The 10620-nt window shown below is 55.7% G+C and overlaps 1 protein-coding gene across 1 annotated transcript in view; it reads left to right on the forward strand.

The window, feature by feature from the left end:
* IGSF9B (immunoglobulin superfamily, member 9B) overlaps nt 1-10470 on the forward strand; it is a 42615-nt gene extending 32145 nt beyond the window's left edge. The window contains exons 19-24 of the mRNA XM_010844722.1: nt 53-142; nt 1415-1429; nt 1499-1628; nt 3961-4085; nt 6337-6458; nt 10032-10470. Coding sequence (XP_010843024.1) covers nt 53-142; nt 1415-1429; nt 1499-1628; nt 3961-4085; nt 6337-6458; nt 10032-10240 — 691 coding nt within the window. The 3' untranslated portion in view covers nt 10241-10470. The remainder of the gene's footprint in view (nt 1-52; nt 143-1414; nt 1430-1498; nt 1629-3960; nt 4086-6336; nt 6459-10031) is intronic.
* Nucleotides 10471-10620: the final 150 nt, after the last annotated feature.

A 10620-nucleotide genomic window follows, 5' to 3' on the forward strand; every position in this document is an offset into this window, starting at 1 on the left:
GTGAACCCTGAGCCCGAGCCACACACCCCACCCCAACCTGTGTGCCTCGCAGGAAGCTGCAGACATACAGACAGACAGACAAGCCCCTGCGATCAGCCGGCCTGGGGGAGCCCACTGTAAATGGTAGCAGCTGGTGTGCCAGGTACCACTGAGCCTGGACGCCTGCCCGTGCTCTTTCTCTCGGGTCCTTCTCCCTCCCTCCTTCTTCCTCCTCCCCGAGTCTGTCCTTCTCTGTCTGTCTCTCTTCCTCCATCTTCTTTGGGTTGGCCCGAGTTGCTGAGAAGAGCCTGCACCGTCTGTAGACCCCATATCTCCTGCCCCCGCCCCCTCTGGTTCCGTCCTTTGGTCTTCTTCTTTGGTGTGGCCGCCTGTGCAGGGGAACAGAGTCCAGAGCAGAGGCTGGCCTGGTGGTAGGCAGACGGGAGGTGGTCGAGAGGAGGAAGCCCGGCGCCCTGCCCCCTTTACTCCCCACTCTGGTACCTGGAAGCACAAGCCTCACCGCCCACCCCTCGGCTCAGGTTGGGGAGGAGGCTTGGGAGGTGGAGGAGAGCCGTGAGCTGTCTGCAGGAGATGCTGGGGGCCGTGCCCTGTCGTCTGTGCTTTGTGCAGCCCTCATCTGCTTCGTCCCATCTTGCCGTCTGGGTCTCTTGTCTCTTTCCTTCCTGCCCCTCACCCCATTCTCTGGCCTCCTCGCTTGTCGGTTCTCTGATCCCCGTGCTCCTCCCCTCCCCTCTGGGTGTGCGTGGGTGGTCCCGGCGCCCGTGTTGATAACCGCTTTGTTTCTGATTGATCTCAGCTATCTGGGCAGTGTTGTCGAGACAAGCCTCTCTTCAGCTCAATAGGTAAGGGAGCTCCGGCTGGGCGGGCGGTGGGGGGCGGACCGGCGGACGGGCTTTGGCAGGGCCATCGCTTCCTCTACGGGGGAATCCAAACCATAGCCCCTTGGTCCTCTGTGGGGCGGCAGCCTCCGCTCCGATTCCCTGCGGCTTCCTGGGCTCCCCCCATCATGCTGTTGCCACAGCCCGCCGGGCCACCGCCTAGCTGCAGCTTCCGAGCCCCGCCCAGAGCCCCCCCTGGTTTCTGCATCCAGACACCCGCATCCTGCTGTCCAGAGCTTCCCACAGAAGCCCTGGCGCCTGCATGCACCTGAGGGCCTAGAATGCCTAGAGCGCTTTGCATCTCTGCACTTGGGAAATCTGTCTGGGTCCCGGGGTATCTGTGAGCACCTTGCTCTCTTCTGCCCGGTTTTCCCAGCAGCCTCCAGCACAGAGGCCCCCTCCCTCCCTGGCCCCTTGACCTGCCCTGTTCCCTCCCTGTCCTCAGGGGATCCTACTGATAACCGGTCCTCCCTGTAGCTTGGGGCTGGGCTATGGCCTGCTCCTTTCTTCACCAGTTGGGTCTTTCTCTGGTCCAGGCCCCGCATCGTCCTGTGAGGGCCCTGGGCAGCGAAGGTCACCGCTCCTGAGCCCTCACGGCAGCCTGTTCTTGGCTGTCACAGGACTGAGGCGCAGACCTCGCCTGGAGGCTCGCTGCTCTCAAGGCCCCTGAAGCAGCCACTCCTGCCCTCTCTGGGCCACAGCTCTGGGGGCTTCTGGGAGGAGCCCCCTAGAGGAGAGAACCGGCCCCAGGTAGGGGATTGGCAAGGGGCTGACCAAACACCACTTTTCTCCCTCTGCTCCCCTGTGAGTGCCTCCTCTTCCAGGTGGGGATCTCAGCAACTTGACAGCAGAAGGGTACCGAGCCTCTTAAAGAGGCTTCTGTGAGCCCCTTAACCCCATCACTCTCGTGGTGGCTAAGAAGATGCTGCTTTTTGCCATGGATGCTTCTGGGGACTAGCCAGTGAGGGCACCAAGCACTCAGACAGGAGCAGAGCCTCCCTGTGTACTTCTGGCTTCCAGGAGGAAGCCTTGTCTCCTCCCCACCTGGAGATAGCAGGGGGCAAGGGAGGCGGGGGGCTGCCTGTCTCCTCGAGACATGAGTGTGGCCTCCCATAAATCAGAGCCTGTTTGCCAGCTCCTCATGATCTGCAGCTGGGAAGGTGTCTGCAGCCAGAGGCCGGGTCCTGTGAAGCTGGCTGATGCCACGCTCTGGAAGCCCAGGGACAGCACTTGCAAGCGGCCAGCTGAGTGACACTGACAGGCTGGCCCTCCACCTTCCCTCTCTCCTCCCTGACCCCAGTTTGACCCCCTGAGGAGTTGATGACTCCAGGCCCAGCACTCCCCCTTCATTCTTGAAAAGTGCCCGGGCCCTGTTCTCCTCTGTGACCCCTCTCTGGTGTCCTACACCTGCAGGCTGAGTGTCCCCTCACTGTTGTGACAAACCCAGAATCCAGGGTCATGAGGTGGGAGCTGCTGGGTTTCTGCCTGGCCTGGCCGGCTCCTCGGCCTCAAGAGTCAGGCCCTCACTGCGCTGTCTGTCAGGAGCTCGGGCAGAGGCCGGGGGGCCCCCGCAGGCGCCGGGCTCCCCCATGGACGCTGCCGTCTTGCCCCCTTTGCATGTGTCCCCCTGGGTCTGTTGGAGAAGGTGTGACTCGTCTCGTCTACGTGCGTTCTTGCTCTGTCCCCACTCCCTGCTCCCAGCCCACAGCCGTCCTGGGCCGCTCCTCCTCTCCTTTTCCTCCTCCTCCAGCTCCCTTCTCAGAGCAGGCAGTGGTGGGTGGTCTCTGGGAGGACTCGGCCTGTTAGTGGCCAGGGCTTTCAGCTCCCTGTCTGAACACCAGCAGCCGCCTGGGCCTCCCATTCTCTCAGGTTCCCTTTCCTGTTCATGCTGACCATGGCCTCCATGAGGCAGGCGTGTCGGAGTGTGTTGGGGACCCTTGTACTGGGTGAACCCGGGGAATGCAGCCCCGTTGGTAAAAGCCTGTCCTAAGTTGGGAGGCCACACACTTGGCCCACTGGAGGGGCCGTCGGTGGGCACAGTGGGAGGGCGCCCCTCTGCAGAGTCCTGGTGGCTGTGCTACAATGGAAGGCAGGTTCACCCATGCCCTGGCCACCCCGTGGATGGGAGTGGGTTTGCTTGGTCTCCTCCCCAGTCCCATAGACAGACAGGCAGAGTGTGCACTCAGGAAACGAAGGCCACACTCTTTCCCTTCTGCTTTGCCGTTGCCAGGAGGGTGACCATTCTTGGGCAGGAGAGGCGTGGGGTCTCGGCCATCCTGCACTGTGGCTTGCCTTTCTGAGCTGAGCTGTGTCTTCCCTCCACTGCTCTGGGTGGGCACAGCAAAAGCAGCTGAGAGGTCTCTGGGACTGTGACTGATTTGGGTTTTGCATGAATTTTATAATGAGTAAGAGTCAAAAAGCGTTAAGGTATATTTCAGGCCATCTTTGGTAGGTCTGAACCACAGAGAAACACTGTGGGAACATAGACTTGGAGTTCACCAGGGATGCCTGGCTTTGAGGCCTCACCTTCCAGTAATGCTCGTGCTTTCTGAGGGAGGGGTCCAAGTTTGATGACTCTGTGTGTTCTGGAAGGACTGGGGCTGAATGGAAAGAGAGTTCTGGCTTCACCTCCCTGTCTGAGATCCTTGGCATCAAAGTGCATTGCCCAGAAGTCCCCCAGGGGCTTAGCCTGGACAGGGGATAGGGTCCCCCTTTCCAGAGAAGCAGGCAGTTGGCTTCCAGCCTGCTGGGATGCTTCGTGTGACTTTTCTGCCTAATTAACTGAATATGAAGGCCCACTGTGACCCCCTCTCCACACCCCCGTCCTTCCAGACCCTGCCTTTTTATCTCTGCCTCCTGTATGGGCAAGCAGCCCAGTGCCTCGGGGCTTCTCCTGTTGTGTGTCAGAGTCTGAACACCGAGCCAAATGCAGGAACAGGTGGACAGCAGGTGTCCTGGAAGGGCTGGAGCTTGGTTGCTTCATAAGGAAAACTGGCTCCCCCTGCGTCCACTTCGCAGTGGCTTATTTCTTCCTTTTGGGAATCCTTGTTGAGGGCACACCTGAGCCAGCTTCCCTACCCAGGCTGTCTTCTCTGGCTCTTCCACCGATGGGGTGAATGTCCAAGACGGTGGCAGTGCGGATGTCCAGGGCAGGCTGACTGCTCGGGGCATGGTGGGGCTGCGGGGTGAGAGCAGTGTCCTCCTCCCGTGGGGCTTGTGCCTGTTTCCATCAGGAAGAAGCTGTGCACACAGCTTACGGGACGTTGAGAGTCTTGGCTGTGTCGTGTTGACAACTGGATTATGAGACAAACGGCATAAGCTCTTAACAGTTTCTCCATCTGAAAAATGGGTTCTGTCTCATGTTTGCCCCTTAGGGATGCTGTCAGGGTTCAGGGGAGTTCCTACAGAGAGCATAGATCAGTGCCTGGCATGATGAGTGGTGAACAAGTTCTGTATGATGAGAGCAATGATGACAGTGATGATGATACTGACCCTGGAAGCCTTAGCTGCCTGGAGAATCCCTTGCAGTTTTGGGGGGCATCCTGTACCTGTTTCTCTCATGCCCAGTGGGTCACTCTGCATTGTGTTGTTTGCACACTGGCCCCTGGCCTGCTGGCTTGTCACTCGCCTCCTCAGATGGTGTGCCGCTCACTTGTCTGCCCCTGGAAAAGGCCGGCCAGCACCAGCAAGCGGATGACCCAAGCCGTGTGTTCACGTCTCTTTCCTTCCAGGCAGCACCGGGAAGCCTTAGTCCAGGATGAGTGGGGTGAGCCCACCGCATCAGCTCCAGGGAGTCACGCTCCCTTGTGGCCTGGCCGTCTGCATTCTCGGTCTGCTTCCAGATTTCCTTCCAGCTGCTGCCGTGTAGGGCCTCCAGGGGTAGACTGCAGTGTCTGTGAAAGAGGAACGAAGGGGGAGCTGGCAGTTGGGTCTCTGGGTGAAGACCAGACCTCTGATGGTGAGCTGGCCTACTTCTCTCTGAGGCCGTGCGTGCGTGTAGTGGGGCTCTTAGCTCTGTGTTTCGAGGGGGCTGATGAGAATTGAGATGCTGTCTCTGACCTGGACTTGGGAGGAGCTTCCCTGCACTGTATCTGTGGAAAGGCCATGGGAGGATGGCATCTGTCACAGAAGATGCAGGTTGCCTTACTGTCAGCTGGATCAAGAAGCCCCAGGAACCAGAGGCTCGTCTACAATTAGCCTGCGTGTTTTCTGCTTTGTCCCTACAAAGATCCCCGATGTTGGGGAGATGAAGCTGTGGTCTTCTCGCCCCTCTTTTTTTTTTTTTAACCTTAGATTGCTTGCTCACCGCTGGGGACTTCTTTTCCCCTCACAGGTTTGGCTGTCCTCCTTCCTTCAATCAGGATTTACCAAGCACTGATTGGAATGGAGATGGAAGAGTGAGCTGTGGGGAGGGAGATGGGGAAAGTGACTCCCCCCAAGACTTCAGGGCTTAGGGTGGCCCTGATTCCCTGATGGCGTGCCGATAGCATCACAGGCTGGGAAGAAAGAGCAACCCATGTCTCTCTTTCCCCCTTTACTCCTCACGCTCCAAGTTTGGCTTCCTCTGAGAAGAAATGGCAACGATCTTCTAGATTTTCTTGAACTCTTCTCTCCAGTGAGTGCAGATCGTCACAGCCCACCTTCTCAGCTCTCTTCGAGCTCTCTGTCATCTTGGCAGCATGGGCTCTGGGTGTCGCCTTTGACCTAATTGCACAGGCACTCTGTTAGGTGAGCTGCTACCTCCACTCTTCAGTTGGGGCAGGATGAGACTCCGACACAGGTCTCCTCTCCCAACAACCTTGGTTTCTCTGTATCTTAAACCGTGGAGACACTCGCTGCAGGTGTCCCGGGCTTTGCCAGACTGCCCGATATGGACACTGACCGTCGTAATCCACGTCTGTGCTCGTCTGCTCTCTCACGTGACCATGGAGTCTGAGCCCTGTCTGCTGCCGAAATGTGGGTGGATGACAGCCATTTGCTGCTGTTGGCTGCAGGGTTCTGCCTGACTCTTGGCAAAGGAGCGGCTGATCTCACAGGACACTAGGGCCCTGTCTGGCCGGGCCTATCTTTCCTGGGGGGCGGGGGGGACAGTCAGGGGTGGGGTTGCTCTCCCCCCAACCCCTTTAATCTGCCCCTGTACTTTTCACTTAAAGGTCTTGACTGTGATGGTCCAAGAACTTAAGACACGGAAGCTGCTTTCTTCTCCATGCTGCCTTCCCCAGCTTGGGGGCCGCATGACGGGTTCACCATTAAAGCCTGTCTCTCTCCCTCTCCCAGGTCTCTGGTGGCCCGGCAGATGGGCCTCCCACTGCAGGAGCTCTCCACTGGGACTCTCTCTTCCAGGAGCAGCAGGGAGGCAGGTGTCTTCTCCAGGGCAGCTGCTTGGCTTTCTCCAGCTCCTCCTCCAAAGCTCCCTCGTCTGTGAGCTTACCTGTGCCTCTCCAATTGTCCCTTCCAGGACACATCCGCCTGCACCCGGGAATGCTGCTGCACCTGAGAGGCTGGAGGCTCTGAAGTACCAACGGATAAAGAAGCCCAAAAAGTCATCCAAGGGCTCCTCGAAGTCAAAGAAACGATCCGGTAAATGTGGAGCGGCGCGCCATCCCTCGCTCCCCACTCCGACCTGCCTTTACAGATCCCAGCTCTGGGTTCTCTGCAAAGTCAGCTCCTCTAGTGTGTCTTCTTCTTTGCTTCTCTCTAGTGCTAATTGCCAAGTGATATACAAACAGAGTTTTCATGTCAAAAAAGGAGAAAAATAAGGTTAAAATCTGATTGTCCTCCCAATGTTGTTTCATCCAACCTAGGGACCATCCTTCTTGGGGGCACGTGTGTTCAGAACCCTTTTGTGCGTACACCTTTAGAAAATACATGGCATTGTTTTAGTGTATTTAAAAAAATATTCGTGGCTGCCCTGGGTCTGTGTTGCTTTGCGTGGGCTCTCTGGTTGTGGTGAGCAGGGGCTACTCTTTGTTGTGGTGTGCGGGCTTCTCGTTGTGGTGGCTTCTCTTGTGGAGCACGTGCCCTAAGCTCGTGGGCTCAGCACTTGTGGCACACGGGCTCAGTTGCCCCAGGGCATGTGGGATCTTCCCAGACCAGAGATCGAACCTGTGTTCCCTGCACTGGCAAGTGGGTTCCTATCCACTGTACCATCGGGGAAGTCCTAGTGTATTTTTTTAACAGTATAAATAGTACTTTTCCCCTCAGTCTGCCATATGCCTTGGACATATCCCTGTTTCCTTATGTATTTCTTCTTTATCAGGCCTCTGGTTGGACATGGGAATTCTGGGGTCCAACTCAGTGTTACGGAGAAGGCAATGGCACCCCACTCCAGTACTCTTGCCTGGAAAATCCCATGGATGGAGGAGACTGGAAGGCTGCAGTCCATGGGGTCGCTAAGAGTCAGACACGACTGGGTGACTTCACTTTCTCTTTTCACTTTCATGCATTGGAGAAGGAAATGGCAACCCACTCCAGTGTTCTTGCCTGGAGAATCCCAGGGACGGCAGAGCCTGGTGGGCTGCCGTCTATGGGGTCACACAGAGTCGGACACGACTGAAGTGACTTAGCATAGCATAGCATAGCATACTCAGTGTTAATCTTAAAGGAAGTCAGTCCTGAATATTCATTGGAAGGACTGATGCTGAAGCTGAAACTCCAATACTTTGGCCACCTGATGTGAAGAACTGACTCATTTCAAAAGACCCTGTTGCTGGGAAAGATTGAAGGTGGGAGGAGAAGGGAACAACAGAGGATGAGATGGTTAGATAGCATCTGCTACTCAATGAACATAAGTTTGAGTAGACTCCGGGAGTTGGTGATAGACAGGGAGGCCTGGCGTGCTGCAGTCCATGGGGTCACAAAGAGTCGGACACGACTGAGCAACTGAACTGAACTCATTGTTAAGGGGTCCCTGTGGCATGGACTCAGTGTCTGAGGGCGGGGCAGACTTCTCTCCATGAGTTAGAGTGAAACTGCCTTATTTCATAGAAAGGACATCTCTGCTGAAATGGATGCTGTTTACCCAGCAGTTGTACATAGCTTCTAAGAAACTGCAAAAATACTTCAGCCTTATTTCAGACTTAGAAAACTCCTTACTATTTATCACATGCTCTCATTCTACCAGTGGTTTTTGGAGTGCTGTGACAGGCTGTCTGAGAAGGCTACTGCACAGCTTCTTTGCTGGTCTTTCTTATCTGCCGCAGAGAGCCTTTCATATGGGAGAATGAGACACCGAGGCCCTTGCGTTTCTGGGATGCAGTGAGCTCTCAGTTCTCACTTGGCCTTTGGGTGGTACCATTATCCTATTAGTTTATAGCTGAGGATACTGAAGTTTAGAGAAAGAAGACACATTTTTTTAGATTTTGGGAGAGAAGAGTCCAAAGCTGAATTTTCAACCCATTTAAGCCCATTCTATCTACCTATATATTATTTATCTATCATCTGTGTTTTGTTTTTTGGCAAAAAAAAAAAAAAAAAGTCCCATGAGATGCCTGTGTTCTCTTTTTTGTTTAAGTGGTCCTGTCCGCTGTCATGTGTTCACAGCTCCACAAAGCTCTGTCTTTAGCCCAGCCCTTGTCTGTGAGCTGGTCTCATATTTCTGGGTCCCTGCTGCCCATGCCTCTGGGTGTTCTGTCTCAAATAGTTATGGATAATCTTCCATGTCTGCTTCTCCCGGTTCTTGCCCAGTCTCATAAAAGGCTCTCCTCCCTGCCTGGTTGCTCAGGCTCCTTGATTCCCGTCCTCTTCTCACATCTGGCCCATGTGGTGAGGTCTGTTGACTCCGCTTTGTTTTTTAAAGATTTTTTTGATATGGATCATTTTTAAAGTCTTTATTGAATTTGTTACAATATTGCTTCTGGTTTATAATTTGGCTTTTTGGGTGCAAGCATATAGGATCTTAGCTCCCCAGCCAGGGATTGAACCCGCAGCCCCCTGCACTGAAAGACAAAGTGTTAACAACAGGAAAGTCCCCTGTTGACTCAACTTTTAAAACACACACTATATCCGGCCACTTATCTCTGTCTCAGATGCTAAAGTTAAGTTCTGAGTCATTCCCATCTCTCCCCTGGACCAGAACACAGCCTCCTATCTGGTCCTGCAGCCTCCGTCCCGGCTCCTGCAGTGTATTCGACACACAGCGGCCAGAGTGGTTTTAGAGAGTCCCGTGAGTGTGCTCACACACACGTGCAGCACACGTACACACATACTTCTGGCTAAAACCTCCGGAAGGTCCCCCTGCAACCAGAACAGGCTTCTGCCTGCCCTCCCGCCTCACCGCCTCTGCTCCCTCTGCATTAGTGTGGCGGCCCCCCTTCGGTCTCCAGCCCATGTCGCGTTCGCCCCTTGCTTGGGGCCATCACACTGTGGGAACACTTCTCCCCTAGGCCTGTGGAAGGTTCGTAATGCGAGACTCGCCTCGGCGTTGCTCCTTCGGGGCAGAAGCAGCACCCCAGATTTTCTTTCTCAGGGTTCTGTGCCACCTTTCTTGGTAGCACTTGCAGCATCTGAAAGGTTTTCAGTTGTAGTTTTTAAATCTCTATTATCTCTTCCTCCCCATCTCCACGTTGAAGTATCATCTTCAAGAACGAGAGGGCTTCACCTCTGTGTCCCCAGAAGCACCATGCAGCAGAGGGATGGCCTGGCAGTCCAGGGTGGGCCAGACCTGACTGTGATATGGACAAGTAAAATCTTTTGAGACATCCATCCTTGCTTGTGGGAGTGGGTGGGGGGAAAGTGTGCTGAGTCCCAACCCTGTGCCTAGAATGATGGCCTGGTACCCAGGAGGCACTGAGAGAGATGGGTAAGTATTTCTTTAAAAAAATAGAAAAAAAAATTAGATAAAAGTTACTGAATATATTCAATATTAAATACAAGATGAGAGATGTTGCTTGACTAGATCTGAGTCTGCAGAGGTGCAGCCATGCCCACCCTGCTTTCCGGCTCCCACTAGAGCAGCACTTGGGGAGGCTGGGGTTCTGTCTTCTCTGTTGCACTTTCTGCTCTGGTCTCTGGGCAGGTGGGTGGCTCCAGCATGTGGCCCTGGGGGCCAGGCAACATGCCCTGCAGGGGGCAGCGGGGGTGCACCGCTGGCTTCTCACTCTCACCATACTCTCTTCCTTTCTTGTCTTGTGTTGCACTTGCTCCCCTCCCTAGATGGTTCTGCCTCCCAGGCTCAGCACCTTCCAAACTCTCAGGTCCTGTGGCCCGACGAAGCTGTCTGCCTCCGGAGGAAGAAGAGACATTCCCGGCCCGACCCCTTCGCCCGTCTGTCGGACTTGTGCCACCGCCAGCTCCCGGAAGACCAGAAGGCAATACTCAGTAGCGTGGAGCACGACGACCCCGGCCACGCCACTCTGCTGTGATGCTGCCACTTAAGTGTCCCCTGAGTGAGGCTGCTGGCTGAGGGGCAAGGGCAGGCACGGGGTGATGGGTGTGTGGGGCTTCGTCCTCCCCTTCCAGGGGAGCGGTGGCCCAGCTGTTGGCTTCCAGGGCTGCTCAGACCCTGGCTCCACTTGTTCTCCCTCTGGCCTGAGTGGGCCTCTCCTCCGCCTCCCGGCCTGCTGGCCTCGTGTCCGGGAGAGAGGGCAGAGGGCTCGCTGGCCGCCGTGGCTGTGGGTGGAGTTTGGGCAGTGAACTGGGGACAGGGGGAGACTGCCTCCTCCCCCCCTCTCCCCGCTTCACTAGGTGGATTTCTCCACCTCCTCAGATATCAGTGGAGTGAAAGAGGAAGCAGGGGCTCGCG

The sequence above is a fragment of the Bison bison genome, unplaced genomic scaffold (genome assembly GCF_000754665.1).
Source record: "Bison bison bison isolate TAMUID 2011002044 unplaced genomic scaffold, Bison_UMD1.0 scf7180017864205, whole genome shotgun sequence".
Classification (NCBI taxonomy): domain Eukaryota; kingdom Metazoa; phylum Chordata; class Mammalia; order Artiodactyla; family Bovidae; genus Bison; species Bison bison.